Source organism: Gymnogyps californianus, unplaced genomic scaffold, assembly GCF_018139145.2.
Source record: "Gymnogyps californianus isolate 813 unplaced genomic scaffold, ASM1813914v2 HiC_scaffold_40, whole genome shotgun sequence".
Classification (NCBI taxonomy): Eukaryota; Metazoa; Chordata; class Aves; order Accipitriformes; family Cathartidae; genus Gymnogyps; species Gymnogyps californianus.
The window spans coordinates 181,486-199,161 of NW_026114290.1; the positions used below are offsets into that span (position 1 = coordinate 181,486).

Sequence of the window (17,676 nt, forward strand, 5' to 3'; positions counted from 1 at the left end):
GTGGGGGGACCCGGTGTATGGGGCTGGGGACCCTGGCACGTCCGAGGGACCCAGGCTTTTGGGGGAGCCTGGTGCAGAGGGAGCCCTGTGGTGTTGGGTGTGGGGTCCCCAGTGTTGGGGTCCCTTGTGTGGGGCTTTGGGGTCCCCAGTGCTGGCATGGGGTCCCCAGCTCCACCCCCCTGCCCCCAGGCGCCCAGAGCGCGGACCAGCAGGCGCTGCTGGCCCGGCACGGCCCGGCACGGCCTGTCTTCGTGGAGGGGCCGTTCCCGCTCTGGCTGCGCAGCACCCGCCTGTGGTACTACGTGCTGCGGGGGGACCCCCTGCCCCCCCACCTACGGGTGAGCCCAACAGACCCCGGAGTTCGGGAGGGGAGGGGACTGGATGAAACCTCCTATTGCTTGGGACGAGATGGAAGGGGAGGGGGGCCCCGTGGCCCTGGAGCGGGTGGGACGGGCTGCCCATGGCCCCAGAGGGGTCCCCCTGGCCCAGAACAAGAGGGGATGGGACCCCCGTGGCCCAGGACGGGTGGGAGGGGACTCTCATGCCCCATAAGGGGAGTGGATGGGACCCCCATGGCCCAGGACAGGAGGGGAGGGAGGGAGGGGACTCCCTGGCCCAAGACAGGAGGGGAGCCCTGTGGCCCCGGAGGGGAGGGGAGCCCTGGCCCGGGATGGGTAGGAGGGGACCCCCTGCCCCCACCAGGAGGACCCCCCAGACCCCGAGCGCAGCCTGTACTACCCCCTGCACCTTGACCTGGACCTGGAGCGCGGCCCCTGGGACGACGAGGACTTCGACGTGGAGGAGGGTAAGGCAGGGGGGCAGGGGCAGGGGCGAGGGGGGACCCCCGTGCCCTCCCCGTCTCCCTGACTGGTCCCCCGCAGTGGAGGAGGGCCCTGTTTTCGCACTGTGCATGGCGGGGGCGGGCGACCGGCACACGCTGGGCAAGTGGATCGCAGGGCTGCAGGAGTCGAACCCCGTCCTGGGGCGCACCCCCGTCGTCTTCCGCCTGGGGGTCGGGGACCTCCCGGCTGGTGCCCCCGGGGGTCCCCCTGCACCCTGCCTGGGGGCGGTGCCTCCCCCACCCGCGGTGCTGGAGCCCCCTGACCCGCCACGGGGGCACGGGCACAGCACCAGGGGCGACGACGCCAGCCCCAGGAGCGGTGGGGGGCCGGGCGCACCCCCCGCAGCCCCGGGGGAATAAAGGAAGTGCTGCCGACAGAGAGGGGTGTCTTGTGTCGGGGGTCCTGGGGGGAGCAGTGCCCTGAGGGCATGCGGGGCGGGGGGTGACAGGCGGGCGCCGGGGTGGCAATAGCTGGGGGCACGTGGCGGGTGAGGGGCGACAGGCGGGTGCTGGGGTGGCAATAGCTGGGGGCACAGAGGGGGTGCAGGGCGACAGGCGGGCGCCGGGGTGGCAATAGCTGGGGGCACATGGCAGGTGCGGGGCGACAGGCGGGTGCTGGGGTGGCAATAGCTGGGGGCACATGGCGGGTGAGGGGTGACAGGCGGGTGCTGGGGTGGCAATAGCTGGGGGCACGTGGCGGGTGAGGGGCGACAGGCGGGTGCCGGGGTGGCAATAGCTGGGGGCACGTGGCGGGTGCGGGGCGACAGGCGGGTGCTGGGGTGGCAATAGCTGGGGGCACATGGCGGGTGCGGGGCGACAGGCGGGTGCTGGGGTGGCAATAGCTGGGGGCACATGGCGGGTGCGGGGCGACAGGCGGGCACGGAGGGCACATGGGAGGCGGAGGGGAACGGGCCCCACGGAGGACGGGGACGGCTGGGTGCGGGCAGGGCTCCACGCGTGCGCACTGGCCGCCCAGACGCCTTCCGCGCAGAGCCTGGCGGAAGCGCGCGCGCGCATGCGTGCTGTGTGCCGGCGCCGCGTCGCGTCCCGCTTCTCCGGCCGGCTCTCCCTCGCGCATGCGCACTGCGCCGCGCCGCGCCTTCCTTCGCGAAAAACGGCGCGGGCAGGGACGGAAGCGGAAGCGGCGCTGGCGTCATCGGTGGCGCGCCGCGGCGCGGGGCGGCGGGCCCGGCATGAGCGCGGCCGAGCGGGGCCCGGGCCCGGGCGCGGGGGGCGGCAGCGGCCCCGGCGGCGGCCCCAGGCGAGGCCCGCGGCGGAGCCGGGCGGCGGCGGGCGGAAGGCGCGGGGGCGGCCGCGGCTGACGGAGTCGGACCGGGCGCGGCGGCGGCTGGAGTCGCGGAAGAAGTACGACGTGCGGCGGGTGTACCTGGGCGAGGCGCACGGGCCCTGGGTTGACCTGCGCCGCCGCAGCGGCTGGAGCGATGCCAAGCTGGCGGCCTACCTGCTGGGGCTGGAGCGGGGGCAGCGCGCCGGGCGGCGCGGGTGAGCGGGGCTGAAGAGCCGGGGGACTCGGAGGGGCCGGGGGGGAACGGGGGCTCGGGGGGACTGGGAGGCTCGGGTGCCCCTTCCCCTCCTGCAGCTCTCGGGGGGACGACCCCCCGCGGGGAGGGGCGCCCCTGTTTGTCCCCAGGCCAGCGCCCCTCTCTCCGCAGGAACCCGTGGGAGCAGATCCCTAAAAAGCCCAAACGGAAGAAAAGTGAGTGCTGGGGGTGGGTGGGCAGGGGCTGCCCTTGCTGGCGGGGGCCGGGGTGTGAGCGGGAGCACCCCGGGCCGGGGGGGGGGGGGGGCTGGGGAGGCTCAGGCAGGGACTGGGAGGCTTGAGGCTGCCAGGGGTACAGGCAAGGTCTGGGGGGCGACGGGGGGGTAGGGCTGGGGCTGGAGATGTGTGGGGGGGGTGGGTAGGGTAGGGGCTAGGGCGGCTGGGGGTGCCGTGGGGTTGGGCAGGGGGTGCCAGGCTGCCAGCAGCCCTCCCCCAGGGCGGCGGCGCAATGTGAACTGCCTGCGGCACGCGGTGATCTGGTACGAGGACCACCGGCAGCGCTGCCCCTACGAACCGCGGCTGGCAGAGCTGGACCCCTCGGTGGGGCTCTACACGACGGCCGTCTGGCAGTGCGAGCGCGGGCACCGCTACTTCCAGGACCTCCACTCGCCTCTGCGGCCCCTCAGCGACTCTGACGGGGACAGTGACGATGGTGCGCGGGGGGGGGGGGCGAGGGGGGCTGCGGCCCCCCCGGGAGGGGGGCTGGGGGTGCTGAGCTGTGTAGTGGGGACGCAGGGGTGAGGCCCAGGGGCGGTTTGGGGGACCTCACTGCATCTTTTGGGGGCCTGGCCTGTGGGTGGGGGTCCCAGGGGACTCCTTTGGGGCTCGGGGGCATTTTCTTTGGGGGGTGGAGGCACTGCTTTGGGGCTCGGGGTAGCTTCTTTTGGGGGCTCCCCTTGATGTTCTCTCTCCTACAGCAGCAGCTCCTGGCAGCTCATCCTCTTCCTCAGGGGGCTGCAGCTCAGGCTCAGAGGCAACGCCGGGGGGGGCCCCGTCGACGCCGGGGGGGGCCCCGTCAGCACCAGGGGGGGTGGCAGTGGCCCGCCTGCAGGTCCGGGCCTCCCCGAGGGTGCTGCGGAGGGGCGGGGGCAGCGCTGGAGGCTGTGGTCTGCGTGCCGCTGCCGCTGCCTCTGCGGCTGGGCGCGGGGCGGGGGGCGCTGGCCGAGGGGGCCCCCCCACCCTGCTGCAGGGGCCCCCCCTCCTCATCCTGGCCAGCCCCGGCTACGATGCGCTGGGAGGGCTGCAGCTGGACGTGGCGGGGGACGAGATGCCCTGCGCGCTGCTGGAGGGGGGGACGCCTTTCCCCCAGCTCCCCTGGACCCCCACCTCCCTAAGACAGGTACGGGGGGGCAGGGGTCATGGGGATGAGAGGGACTGGGGTGCTGGGACCTAAAGTGTCAGGGGGGATTGGGGTGCTGGGGGGTCAGGGGGAATAAGGGTTAGGGGTCGGGGGGATTAGGGTGCTGGTGGGGCTGGGGGGGATTGTGGTCAGGAATCGAGGAGATGAGGGTGCTGGGGGGCATCAGGTGCTGGGGGGCCGGGGGGCAGCAGTGCCTCACTTGCCATGCTGACGGCAGAGGAGAACGAGGTGCTGGGGCTGAAGCAGGAGGAGGTACCCCTCCCTGCCGCCGAGCCCCCGCCACAGCCGCCTCCGGAGCCCCCCCGGGAGCCCCCCCCACCCCCCGTGGCTGAGGACGCCGACGGTGGTGACGTGTCGGCCATCATCTACGAGATCCCCAAAGAGCCTGAGAGGTCAAGGGGCCGGGGGTTGGGGGTCACTTGGCTACCCGGGGGCCCAAGGGTGGTCAGGTTGGGGGGGCTCAGGGCTTGGGAGGGGTGATGGAGTTTGGGGTGTCCCTGGGGGCTCGGGGGAAGCGTGAGGTATTGGGGGGGTCGTTACAAGGTTCTCTAAGTTTCTGGGAAGATGACGAGGGGGTCGGGGCTGGGGAGGGCCTAGGGGGCTACAAGGGGTTCGGGGAGCGGGGGGACCGCAGGCGTTAGGGTTTTTTTAGGGTGGGGGGAGATCTTAGGGTTATGAGAGGCCCTTGGGGACAAGGGGAGGTTCTGGGGGCCTTTGGAAGGGTAGGGGTTTTTTCTGGGGGGCAAGGGCCTGGGACAGTTTTCAGGTGCCGTGAGGGTCTTTTTTGGGGGTACTCTTGGGGCGGAGGAGCTATTCAGGCTTTGTGAAGGCGTTTCGGAGTCCTCAAGCACATCAAGGGGTGTCGGACAAGGCCCCCAGACGCTTGGGCCCCGCTGTGCTGCGGCCTCTGGGTGGGGGGGCTCACCCCAGGCTGCGATGTCCCCCCTCCCTGCGCAGGCGGCGGCGGAGCAGGCGGGGCCGCGCCCCCCACCCTGACCCCGAGGAGCTCCCAGAGCCGATCGCCTGCCCCTATGCGGGCTGCGGGCAGGTCTACGTCGCTCTCAGCAGCTTCCAGGTGCGGCCCCCCCGGGGCCACCCTGCTCCCCCCTGCACCCCCCGGGGTCCCCCGGGGCCCCCCTCACCTCTCCGCCCCCAGAACCACGTCAACCTGGTGCACCGCAAGGGCCGGACCCAGCAGTGCCCCCAGCCTGGCTGCGGGAAGAGGTTTTACCTGGCCAACCACCTGCGCCGGCACATGGTCATCCACTCTGGTGAGCCCCCAACGTGTGTGTCCCCCCCCTCCCCCCCGCGTCTCCCCAACGTCCCCCCCCGCGTCTCCCCAACGTCCCCCCACGTCCCCCTCCCCAGGCGTGCGGGAGTTCACTTGCGAGACCTGCGGGAAATCCTTCAAGCGCAAGAACCACCTGGAGGTGCACAGGCGGACGCACACTGGGGAGACCCCCCTGCAGTGAGTGACGGGGCGGGGGTGCTGGGGAGACCCCGTGCGGGGACTGTTGGGGGGGGGGGCACTGGGGAGGCGCCCGCTTGCGGTCAGTGATCTGGTAGGGTCGCTGCTGCATTGAGTGGCACGGGGAGGGCACCCCACTTCCTCTGACCCCCTCCATTCTGCCGCCCCCCCCCCGCCAAGGTGCGAGGTCTGCGGGTACGCCTCATCCCTCCCTTGCCCCCCCCCAAGGTGCGAGGTCTGCGGGTACCGCTGCCGCCAGCGTGCCTCCCTGACGTGGCACATGAGGCGCCACGGGGGGCCAGGGCTGCGCCCCTTCCCCTGCGAGCACTGCGGGAGGCGCTTCGAGCGCCCTGAGGGCCTCAAGTTCCACGCGCTCAAGAGCCACCCCGAGCCCCGCGGCACCTAGGGGGGCCCCCCACCCCCTGGGCTGCTCCGACTGCCCGGGGGCCGCCTCACGGCACACGGAGGTGAGGAAGCACCCCCCGGGGGCCCCGGCCCCTCTGTGGGGCACCCTGAGCTCCACGCGCTCGGTGGAGCCCCTCATCCCCCCGGGCTCCCTGAGCTGCCCTGGGGACCCACACCCGCCCCCAGCACTGGGGAACCCTGACACCCCCAGGATCCCCCCCATTGCCCCGGGCCCCTACTCACCCTTTTATTTATTTCCTGACTCTCAGTTGTCATCCCTCCCTCCCCTGGGAAAACGGGGTCTTGGGGGGGGGGGGGTAGTGGGGACCCTGGTTTTGTCTTGGGGGGGGGGGGACCCGACCCCCCGGGGCCCCCCAACCCCCCAGTTCCATTAAAGTGATGGCTTTTACTTGCTGCCTCCTGCTCTCTGCCCGGGAGACCCACGGTGAGACGGGGGGGACGCGGGGGGGGGGGGGGAAATGGCGGCACGGGGAGGAGCAGGGGCACCCAGGGCCCTGGGGGGGGGGGGGGGGGGGGGCACCCACCTGGTGCCCCACCGCTCGGGGGGGTCGCGGCCCTCGCGGCGCGGTCCCTGCCCAGTTGGCCCCTGGGGCGAACTGGGAGGGGTCGCGACCCGCGGCCCCGCCCCGGAGCTGTCCCCGGTGCTGAACCGGCGGCGGCCCCGCCCTGCCCGGGCGCCGGGGTCCCCCGGGGTCCGGCGGTGCCGCTGCGGCGTCTTCGTTGCCCCCCGCCCGCCGGCTCCTTCATCATCCCCTGCCCTTCCTCCTCCTCCTTCCTCCCCTCCGCCCGCCACTTCCTCCTTCATCACGCACACCGCGCCCCCCCCTTCTCCTCCTTCATCACCCTCCCCTCCTCCTTCTCCTTCCCTCCGGCCCCCCCCCCCCCCCGCCTCCTCCTCCTCCCCGGGTCACGTGGGCGGGGTCGGGGGGGGGGGGGCTATAGGCGGTGTCTATAGGGGGGTCTCGGGGGGCGTCGGGGGGCCCCGCCCGCTCGGCAGCCAATGGGCTTCGCCGGGGGGGCCGGAGCGGGCCGTGGGGGGCCGGTCCATTTTGGGGTGTCGGGGAGGCCGGACCGACCCACCTGCGGGTGGGGGGGCGGACGGAGCCATCGCGGAGCGGGGGGGCCGGGCCGCGCCCACCGCGGCGGTTTGGGGGGGCCCCGCCCGCGGCCGCCCAAGGACGTTTAAAGGACCGACGGGGCCGCCGCTCGCAGCACCTGACGCCGCGGCCGAGACCCCCGGAGCCCCCCCGCCTCGGGCCCCCCGCAGCCCCCCGAGCCCGCTGGGCCGTGCGGGGGCCCCCCCGAGCAGCCCCCACGGCCACGGCCCCGCGACGATGGTGACGGTAGGAGCGGCGGGAGGGCCGTGGGGGCTGGGGGTGTCGTTGGGGGGCGCGGCTGGCACCCCCAGCATCCTTCATCTCCCGAAAGCCCCGTCCCGTGCCCACCCCCCCAGCTCCCCGGCATCGACCATCTCCCGCTCTCCGTGTCGCCTCACCCCCCATGTCCTCCCACTCCTGTGTCCCCCACCATCTACCCCCTCATCTTGCAGCCCGCCGGCATTCCCGCCCCCCCCATGACCCCATCGTCTCTGCGTGTCCCCCCTACGCGATGGCTCTGTGAGTGTGTGACACACTTGGGTGGGGACGGGAGCGCCACGAGAGCTGCATGCACATGTGTGTGCATCACATGTTGAGGGCACACGTATGTGTGTGCAATGGGGGCACGTGTGTGTCACACGGGGCACGCAAAGTGTGTTGGCCAGTGTGGCATCTGCTGTGCTGGGACATGGGTGTGCCCTGTGTGCTCGTGTGGGACACGTGTGTGCAAGGGCAGGGTGGGGACCCAGCTGTCCCCTGCCCCCCCCCCCCTTCTCCTCCGTTTGGCAACAGGGCCGTGTAGAGCCATGGCCACATGCACACATGTGCGCACAGCACAGAGGGGCCTGCACACAGGTGCACACACGTGTGCCAGTGCACACGCACACGCCCCCGCTTTAGTGTGTGGGCGCAGGGACACCTGTGTGGGGAGGAGATGTGTGCGCACATGCGACACACGGACACGTGGACACGCGCAGTCCGGTCCCCGTGCGGAGTGGGTGTGTGCGGCAGAGGCGTGTGTCGCTGCGTTGGGTGTGTCCCCGCGTGTGTGCCCGTGTCGCCCGTAAATCCCATTTTCTCAATCCGATTTGCTGATTGTCGGCTTTTCCGCTTTCACTTTTCTCACCGGCCAATTTCGGGGCCGTCGCTGCCCCGCGGGCGGGCAGACGGACAGACACCCTCTCGCTCGTGCCGGCGCCCCCGCCCCCCTCGGCCCCCAGCCCTTAAAGGTTCAGGCGTGTCCCCCCCCGAGGGACCCAGGCCTCCGCCCCCCCGCCCCATTTCAGCCCCTGGTCAGCTCCCGGACGCCCGGGTCCCCATCCCGCCGGGGGGGACGGGCAGCCCCCGGACGCCCGGGTCCCGCGGCCGTGGCTGGCGGCCCCGGGTGTCCCGTCTCTCGGCGACAAAGGCCCATTGTCCCCCGCTATTGTGCGTGGGGGGGAGGGGCGGGGGCTCCGCTGCACAATGGGGGATTATCCCCCGGGGGGAGGGGCACGCCAGACGTCCGAGTCCCCTCCCGCTCTGGGGCAGCGGGGCGTGCGGGAGCCCGGACGCCTGGGTCCCCTCCTGCTCTGCTGGGGGGGAGAGGCAGCCTGTGGGGACCCAGGCGTCCAGGCCCCGACGAGCCCACTGCCCCCACATCCCCACCCGAGTTGTCCCTGTCCCCTCCTCCCGGTGTCCTCATCCCTGCTGCCATGTCCCACTGTCCCCATCCCCGTGTCCCCCCATGGCTCCGTCCCCGCTTCATCTCGGTGATGACTCCGTGTCCCCACCGCCTGCGGTTCCCTGTGCCTGTCTCCCTGTCCCGGCGCTGTCCCCGTGACTCCAGTGTCCCTGTCCCTCTGCTGTCCCCGTGATGGAGAAACCCTGGTGACACCCATCTGTCCCCTCAGCAGATTCTGAGCACGGTGGAGGCCCAGGCTCCCAGCACCCCGGGGCCATCGGGCTGCGGCCCCGTCCCCATGGCCGTGCCGGTGGTGGCGGTGCCAGGGCCAGGGGTGGCGGCAGCGCTGCCCAATGGGGCCCCCCCAGGCCCCGCTGTGGCCGACGACAGCAAAACCAACCTGATCGTCAACTACCTGCCCCAGAGCATGAGCCAGGAGGAGCTGCGGAGCCTCTTTGGCAGCCTCGGGGACATCGAGTCCTGCAAGCTCGTCCGCGACAAGGTCACCGGTACGGGACAGGGGAGATGGGACATGGGACGCAGGCAGATGGGACGTGGGGACATGGGACACGGGGAGATGGGACAACGGGGACGTGGGACACGGGGAGACAGGACACGGGGAGATGGGACAACGGGGACGTGGGACACGGGGAGACGGGACACGGGGAGATGGGACAACGGGGACATGTGACATGGGGAGATGGGACACGGGGAGATGGGACAAGGGACACAGGACATGGGGAGACAGAACATGGCGGATGGGACACAGGGACACGGGGAGATGGGACACAGGGAGACGGGACATGGGACACAGGCAGGTAGGACATGGGGCATGGGGAGACTGGGCATGGGAAACAGGGAGATGGAACATGGGGACCCATGGGGACTGGGACAGGGATGGGCATGCGGATGGGATCGTGGGGACAGGGGCAACTTCAGGAACCTCTCTGGGGACGTCAGGTCCTGCAAGCTTGACCACAGGATCCCTGGTACAGGGACGTGTGGACACGTGGGGATGGGGACCCACAGGGACAGAGATGAAGATGGGGTAGAAACGGGCCTTGGGGACAGGGGTGGGGACAGTGGTGGGGTGGGGACGGGGACCGGGGACGGCATAACTGGGTCTGGTGCTGGGGCCACCCTTGGTGCTGACCCCGCACCCCAGGACAGAGCCTGGGCTATGGCTTCGTCAACTACGTTGAGGCAGGTGACGCTGACAAGGCCATCAGCACCCTCAACGGCCTCAAGCTGCAGACCAAGACCATCAAGGTGCCAGACGCTGGGGTCCCTCTGGGGGGTGGGCACCAGGGGGTGCCTCAGGGGGTGGGGTGGATGCTGGGGTCCCTCGGAGCAGGCAGATGCTGGGGTCCCTGGGGGGGTGTTGGGCACCAGGGGGTCCCTTGGGGGGGGCAGCTGAGGTCCCTCAGAGCAGGCAGATGCTGGGGTCCCTCAGGGGGAGTGGGCACCTGGGGGTCCCTCGGGGGGGGTGGACACTAGGAGGGTCCTTGGCGGGGGGCAGATGCCTGGGTCCCTGGCAGGGGGTCCATGGGTGGGAGGCAGCTCTGGCACCTGGACAGCTAGGTCCCCAGGGCTGACCCACCCCCCCAGGTGTCCTATGCTCGGCCCAGCTCGGCCTCCATCCGTGACGCCAACCTCTACGTGAGCGGCCTACCCAAGGCCATGGGGCAGAAGGAGATGGAGCAGCTCTTCTCCCAGTATGGCCGTATCATCACCTCCCGCATCCTCGTCGACCAGGTCACAGGTGCACCCAGACGCCTGGGTCCCCTGGGGGAAGGGGGGACTGCCCAGACACCTGGGTTCCCCGTAGGGTCTGCGGGGTGGGGGAACGTTTCCCGGATGCCTGGGTCCCGTGGGTGGGCAGTAGGGTGTCTGGGGGGGGGATTCCTCGGACACCAGGGTCCCATGGGTGGGTCTGTGGGGGGGATTCCCTGGATGCCTGGGTCCCATGGGTGGGTCTGTGGGGGGGATTCCCCGGATGCCTGGGTCCTACGGCTGTGCAGCGGAGTCTCAGGGCTCTGTCCCCTGGATGCCACGCGCACAGGTGTCTCGCGGGGGGTGGGCTTCATCCGCTTTGACAAGCGCGTGGAGGCAGAGGAGGCCGTCCGGGGGCTGCACGGGCAGAAACCGCTGGGCGCCGCCGAGCCCATCACCGTCAAGTTCGCCAACAGCCCGGGCCAGAAGTCAGGGGGGGCCCTGCTCAGCCTCTGCCCCAGCGCCCGCCGCTATGGCGCCCTGCACCACCCCCCCCAGCGCTTCCGGTGAGCCCGACGTGCCTGGGGGCCCTGGGGGGTGGGACATCCCTGGGAATGGGGGCACCCCCCAGGAGACAGGGCCACCACAGGGTGTAGGGACATCCCCAGCACCATGAAGACACCCTCCAGGGGATGGGGCCACTACAGGGCGTGGGGACATCCCCAGCATCACGCGAACACTCCCCAGGGGATGGGGCCACCACAGGGCGCGGGGACATCCCCAGCACCACGCGAACACTCCCCAGGGGATGGGGCCACCACAGGGCGTGGGACACCCCCGTGGCAAAGAGACACCTACATGGGCACGCCCCGTGTCCCCCCCAACGGCCTCTTATCCCCTCCAGGCTCGACAATTTGCTGAATGTGGCCTACGGCGTGAAGAGGTAACGGCCCCTCCCCACCCCCCCGCCCCGCCCTGGTCCAGCTCTGCACCCCCAGCCCCATGCATGGGCTGGGAACCTTGGCAGGAGGGGACCCATGTGTCCTGTGGGGGGAACCTGGTGTCTGGGCGCCCTGACCCCAGGCCAGCCCGCTGTCGCTGCTGCCCAGGTTCTCCCCGCTGGCCATTGAGGCGGTGCCAGGGCTGGCCGGGGTGGGCCTGGGGGCCCCGGCACCGGCTGGTGCATCTTCGTCTACAACCTGGCGCCCGAGGCGGATGAGAGCGTCCTCTGGCAGCTCTTCGGGCCCTTTGGTGCTGTCACCAACGTCAAGGTCATCCGCGACTTTGCCACCAACAAGTGCAAGGGCTTTGGCTTTGTCACCATGACTAACTACGAGGAGGCAGCCATGGCCATTGCCAGCCTCAATGGCTACCGCCTGGGCGACCGTGTACTCCAAGTCTCCTTCAAGACCAGCAAACAGCACAAGGCCTGAGCCCCACCCTGCTGGCCCCCCGGCCCCGGGACTGGGTCCCCTGGCACCACCAGGCCATGGGGACCCCCATGAGCACCAAGGACACCCTGGAGACCATGGAGAACCCCCCTGGACACCTGGAGACCTTGGGGACTCCCTCCATGGGCACCAAGGACACCATGGGGACACCCCAAGGATACCCTGGAGACTGTGGGGACCCCGCAGGCACCAAGGGCACTGTGGGGACCTCCCCACCCTGGAGACCATGGAGAACTTCCCCGGACACCTGGAGACCTTGGGGACCCCCTCCATGGGCACCATGGACACCACGGGGACACCAGAAGGACAGCCTGGATGCCATGGACACCCCTACCTCTCCCCTAGGCACCACGGACACCCTGAGGACTCCCCCAGGTGCCCCAGAGCTCTTGGACACTGTGGGGGCATGGAGATGCTGGGGGTACCCCCGAAGATCCTCCCGCCCCACCACCCTGGAAAGACTGGAGACCCCCCAGGACACTGAGGACACACTGGGGACACCCCAGGCACCCCAAAACCCCTGGGAATCGTGAAGGAGTCTGGATACAGAGGGGGGCCACCTCCAAAGTCCCCAGGAATGCCATGGGCACCCCAAAGATCCTGGGAACCCCCCTGGGCACTGCGGAGACCCTGGAGGTGGGGCCCCCTGCCCCTCCCCAGCACCCGGAGGCTGCGGCGACCCCCAGCGAGCTCAGGTACCTCGGGGACCCCCGGGACCCTCAGCACTCCCTGGGGCAGGTGCCAGACCAACACCCCCTCTCCTTTTTTTTCCTCCTCTGGGGGTGTCGTGCACCCCCAAACGGGGAGAAGTGGGCTCACCCCCTCTTGGGGGTGTCCTGCCCCCCCCCTCCCCGGGGCGAGGCCGGGTTGGGTGGTGGAAACCACAGGGGTCCCCCGGGACCGAGCTGCCCCCGGGGGTACCGTGGGGGAGGGAAGGTACCCCGCGAGGCCCCGCCCCCACAGCTAAGCCCCGCCCCCCACGACGTCTCCCGGGGCTTATCCCCGCCCCAGGACTAGACCCCGCCCCCAGCTCCGAGACCACGCCCCCGGCGCAGCGCTCGCCCGGGGCGGCGCCCTCTGGCGGTGGCCGGACCACGCGGAGCGGCGGCCGTGGTACGCGGGTTCGAGCCCCGGCTCCGGCCGCTGCCCCGGGGAGGGACCCCTACCAGAGCACTCGATTTCACTCATTTTGTCCCCAGGCTGGTGCCAAGTGGGGGCTGTACCCCCTTCTCCTCCGGCCCAGGAGTCCGGGGGGGCCGTCTGCTCTCTCTCCTCTTTTTTCCCATTTGTCTCTTTTTTTTTGGAGGGGGAAATTTTTTTGGGAGAAAGAACAAACAATAATGAATAATTACAGTAATGGTAGCGCTAACGGTAGCGAGGAGAGAGACCGACACAGTGGGCGGTGACTCCTCCGGAGCGACAGACACAAAACCATCTATTTTTGTAAGACAAGAAGAAAAAAAAAAAAATGAAAATTAAAAAAAAAATCCCCTGAAGTCCCCAAAACCACCCCTCCGGCAGGAAGTTGCGGGGGGTGGGAAACTGTTGTGTGCCCCCCCGGTTGCCGGGAGGCAGGCCCAGAGGTTGTGATCCCCAAGCATGGTCACAGCACCTTTTGGGGAGGGTCGGTGGCACTGAAATGCCATCGGGTCAAGGCTGCCAGGGGGTCCCGCTGCCCCTGAGCCTCTGGCACCCCTAAACCGCCGGGGGTCTTGTCCACACTGCCCTGTCCCCACCCTTCTCCAAATACCCCAAAATGGGCATTTTTGCCCCAACCTTCTCAGCTCGCTGGGGCGGGTGCTTTTGCTTGGCCAGTTCGAGCGTCCTGGCCAAAGAAAAGGGCAGAAAAGCCCCCAAAACCCCAACCCTCCCGACAGGCTGAGTCCCCCAGAGCAGCCCCATCCTCATTCTTCTTCTTCTTCTTCTTCTTCTTCCTATTATTATTATTATTATTGTTGTTGTTGTTGCTGTTGTTATTACTATTGCTATTATTATTTATTTTCTCTTCTCCGTCGGGATAATTTCTTGCTTTTCAGTGGTTTCGGTTCCTATTTATTTCCGATTCTTCACTGGCCTTCCCCAGCCCTGGGACCCCCGGGACCCTCTGCCCCTCCTGGGTCCCCTGGGACCCCACCCCTCCCGGGTCCCGCTTTTTGCGTTGCGTCGTGTCGTGCCCGTTTGCAGCTTCTTGTAGTTTTAACTTATTGTTAATGTAAATATTTATTACTCCCCCTGCCCGCGTGTGCACGCATCCCTGGGGCGGAGGGACCCAGGCGTCTGGGGCCGCCTCCACCTCCCAAGCTCTGACCCCCCCTGGGGCAGCCCCACCTTGGGGACCCCCCGTCCCAGGGACCCAGGTGCCCAGGCAGCCCCAGCCCCGGCAGGATGGGTGGGCCGAGGGGACCCCCAGTTCGGTAGCAATAAGAGCTGCACCCCGGGGGGCCCTGCCTCGGCCCCCGCCATTTGCCTGTGGGGACCCAACACGGGGAGAAAGCTCCCCGAGTGTGAACAGGGCTCCTCGCGGCGGAGCGGGGCCCCCGCAGGGGACGGGCTCCTGGCCCCCACCCCCGGACTCGACTCTTTGTACTTTTCATGGCGGAAATAATAAAATATAAAAAAATCCATCAGTTGTCGTGTGTGTGAGGGGGGGGGGGGGCAGGGGTGCGCGTGGCCCCGTGTGATGTGACACCCCCCCCCCCGCAGCACGGGGCACCCCAGGGGCGAGGCCTGGCGGGGAAGCACCCGTCCTGCGCTGCCCTCCGAGCCGGGCCCCAGCGGCTCCCGCCGCGGGCGGCTCTGAACCCGATGCCGGCACCACGCCAGTCCCGGTCCCCCGGGGCACAGCCCGGGGAGGCCGGGGGGGGGTGGGGTGGGCGGGCTTCCGGGCGGTCACGTGGGCCACGGGGCACGCCGGGAGCTGTAGTCTTCCGGCACGGGGCTTGCGGGCGGTCACGTGGGCCGCGACGCACGCCGGGAGGCCGGTGCCACCGCCGGCCGGGCGCGTTTCCCGTCCTCGGCGGCGAGCGGGACCCTTCGGCGGCCGCGGGCGAGCGGCGGCTCCGGCCCGCTCCCTGGGGCGGCGGGGAGGGGGATTTCCCGGGCCTCGTCCCGCCGCACGGAGAGGGGCCCCAGCCCTCCCCCTCCCGGGCACCGGGAGGAGATGGGCCCCAACCCTCTGTCCCCCCCGCCAAGGGCACGGCGAGGAGACGCCCCCCACCCCCGGCCCCTATCCGACAGCAGCCGGCTGCCCTCGAGTGCGCTTTATCGCCCGTTAATGCAGGTGCCGGGAGTGTCCGTGTGGGGAAAGCGACGTCTCCAGGAGCTCCTGCCGCTGGAGGGGCTCCCGCCGGCGTGAGCTGCGATGGACCCTACGGGTAACGGCTGCCCATTCTCCTCCTTTCCCAGAGGCCGCGCTCGAGGACTCGGTTGTCTGTTCCTCCCCGGGGCTGCTGTTGCCTGCATTTGCCTCAGGTTTGCGTGGGCTGTCTCTGTTCGGCCTCATTCTCCTAGCGGTGTGGGTGACCAGGGGCTGGTGGACGCTTACTGGCTTTGGACAGGAGCTGCTGCGGATGAAGTTTAAGAGGCTAGAAAAAGGTAAAGCAGCTGGAGAAGGAAATCAAGGGGATTGAGCCGGAAGGTGCCTCCAGCCACAGACGAGAGACAGCTGGCCTTTCTGAGTGAGGAAGGGTCCCTCTGAGTAGTCCTCAGCAGACCAGATCGCCAGCATGCACTGCAGGGCCTGTATGTGTATCCAAAAGCATGGTACGGCCGTGGGGAGGGTGTGTGTGCATGCAGGGCTGTGTATCTAGGAAGCCTCGTATTGCAAGAGCTATAAGACACCGCTGTGTTCTCTTAGGTGGAGGACAGTCAAGTGACTGGAGCTGCAGAAGAGGAAGGGAGGGAGAGAGAGAGAAAGAGACAGACAGAGAAAGAAGTGTCTGAACTGGAAAGTTCTGCGGGCAGTGCCGAAAGCAGGAGCTGCAGTGAGTCCCAGGTCCTTAGGGCCACGTCCTGCTTGTCTGCATCCTGGTCTCTCCCTGCCCGTCTCTGCATTCCGCCCCCCCTCCCCCCCCGCCCCGATCCCCACCCAGCTCTCTGTCGCCATCTCTCTCTGTCCTTCATCCCTCTGTCTCTCTCTTTGCCTGTCCATCTGTCTGCCTGGCTCCCTGTCCCTCTGTCTGGCTTCCTGACCCTCTCTTCTCCTCTGTCTTTTTTCCTTTCCCTGTGTCTCTGCTCTTCTCTCTATTCTTGTGTCCTGCTCCCTGTCCCCCTTTTTTTCTACCTCCGTTTCTGTCCTGCAGCCCATTACCATTCTTTCCTTCTCCGTCTCTTTGTCCTGATCTGCATCCCTTTTTTTCTCAATGCCTCTGGCTTGTTCCCTGTCCTCTTTGTTCTCTATCTGTCTTTATGTTGTGCTCCCCGTCCCGGTATTTCTCTATCCCTCTGTCATTCTGCCTGTCCCTCTCCCTCCATCCTGCTCCCTGTCAGTATTTTTAATTTCTCCATCTCTCTGCAGGACACTTCATCCCTATTTTTACTGTTTTTTTCCATCTCTCCATCCTTTTCCCTGTACCTTTCTTTCTCTCTCTGCTCCTTAGTCCTTCTTTCTCTTCTTATTTTTCTCTTTCTGTCCGTCTGCCCTGCTCCGTATCTCTCTCTGCTGCTCCCTGTTCCCATCTGTCTTTGTCTCTCTGTTGTTATCCTTGTGCGTCTTGTTGTCTTTTCTATTCCTCTGTGCTGCTCCATGTTGCTATTATGTATATCCCCATCTCTCTCCCCTGCTGCCTGTCGCTCTCTTTTTCTCTCTGTCCCTCTGTGCTGTTTTCTTTTTCCAGTCCTCTGTTGTCCTACCCGTCCCTTTCTTTTTGTCTCTATCGCTCTGTCCTTCTCCATGTCCCTATTATTTATTGCTCCATCTTCTCCATCTCTGTCCCTGTTTTTCTCTTGCTCTATCTCTCTGTTGTTCTCCCTGTCCCTCTCATTCTCTCCCTGTCCCCGTGTCCTGCTCCCTGTCCCTCTTGTTCTCTGAATCCCGTTTTCTGGCTCCCTGTCCCTCACCGGTTTTCTGTATCCCTCTGGCCATCCTCCTGTCCTGTTTCCCTCTCTCTCCCTCTCTCCTGCTGCTCATCACTGGTTTTTCTTCCCCCTCTCTCTGTTCTGGCCCTGTCACTCTTTTTGTCAGTTCTTCTGTCGTTCTTGTCTGTCTTTATCCTTCTGTTGCTAATGTTTCTTTGTCCATCTCTGTCCTGCCTTTGTCCCGCTGTCTGTCCCATCATTTCTCGCTACATCCACCTGTCCAGCTGGCTGTCCCTTTTTCCTCTCTCTTTTCCTCTGTCCTGCTCACCATCAGGATTTTTTTTTCCCCTCTGTCCTGCTCCATGTCTCTTTCCTTCCTCCCTTTTCTCTGTATTGCTCCCTGTCCCTATTTTTTTCTTGCTCCATCTGTCTGTCCTGCTGCTCTTCACTATTTTTTATTTTGGCATCTCTGTCCTTCTCTGGGTTCCTCTTTCTCTCTCTGTGCTAGTTTCTTTCTCTCTCCATCCCCTGTCTTTCTCCTTCCCCTTCCCCCCCTGCCCTTTTCTTCTGTTTTTGTTTATGCTTTCTCTCACTCTATCCCTCTGTCTTGCCTCCTAGAGTTTTTTTTATTCTCCGTCTCTCTCTTCTGCCCATTACTATTTTGTTCCTTCTCCATCTCTCTCTTCTGCTCCCCAGTGCTCCCTTTCTCTCTCTCTCTCACATTTTTTCTACTTCCCTGTACCTCTGTTTTTCTCTGTTCTTGCTCTGTCCGCTCTGTCCCTCTTCCGCAATAGCACTGTCTTGCTCCCCACCCCTCTTGTTTTCTTTCTAGCCGTCTGTTGTGCTCCTTGTCTCCCCACCCCATTACCTGTCCCCGTCTTTCTGTCTCTGTCCCTCTGTTGTGCTCCTCACCTGTCTGTCTCTGTCCTGTTGCTCATTGCTATTTTTTTCTTTCTCCATCTCCCTGTCCTGCTCCTGTCACTCTCTTTTTTTTGTCCCTCTGTCCTTCTTCTAGTCTGTCTTTTTCTTTTTGTCCCTATTGCTTCTTTCTCTATCTCTGTCCTGCTCCCTGCTCCTTTT

The 17,676-nt window shown here is 67.2% G+C and overlaps 3 protein-coding genes and 1 long non-coding RNA gene across 4 annotated transcripts in view; all 4 read left to right on the forward strand.

Annotated features, from left to right (window-relative positions):
• Window positions 1-1,213, forward strand: part of ECSIT (ECSIT signaling integrator) — a 4,046-nt gene extending 2,833 nt beyond the window's left edge. The window contains exons 4-6 of the mRNA XM_050914398.1: window positions 190-338; window positions 703-805; window positions 882-1,213. Of these exons, the coding sequence (XP_050770355.1) occupies window positions 190-338; window positions 703-805; window positions 882-1,201 (572 nt within the window). The 3' untranslated portion in view covers window positions 1,202-1,213. The remainder of the gene's footprint in view (window positions 1-189; window positions 339-702; window positions 806-881) is intronic.
• A 643-nt stretch (window positions 1,214-1,856) lies between these two features.
• On the forward strand, window positions 1,857-5,937 carry ZNF653 (zinc finger protein 653). Its single transcript, XM_050914399.1, is given in 12 exon segments — window positions 1,857-2,000; window positions 2,103-2,344; window positions 2,515-2,558; window positions 2,839-3,054; window positions 3,323-3,453; window positions 3,592-3,651; window positions 3,654-3,741; window positions 3,980-4,154; window positions 4,720-4,837; window positions 4,919-5,033; window positions 5,131-5,230; window positions 5,459-5,937. Coding segments are annotated over 12 exon segments (1,611 nt in total). The 3' UTR covers window positions 5,637-5,937.
• Window positions 5,938-6,990: 1,053 nt separating this feature from the next.
• On the forward strand, window positions 6,991-11,562 carry LOC127028719 (ELAV-like protein 3). The gene is given in 8 exon segments (XM_050914420.1): window positions 6,991-6,999; window positions 8,649-8,925; window positions 9,582-9,685; window positions 10,025-10,178; window positions 10,479-10,695; window positions 11,034-11,072; window positions 11,239-11,299; window positions 11,302-11,562. Coding segments are annotated over 8 exon segments (1,122 nt in total).
• A 3,237-nt stretch (window positions 11,563-14,799) lies between these two features.
• Window positions 14,800-15,557, forward strand: LOC127028721 (uncharacterized). Its single transcript, XR_007768046.1, has 3 exons — window positions 14,800-14,860; window positions 14,986-15,342; window positions 15,437-15,557. It is a non-coding gene; the product is annotated as an uncharacterized LOC127028721 (long non-coding RNA).
• The last annotated feature ends 2,119 nt before the right edge of the window (window positions 15,558-17,676 follow it).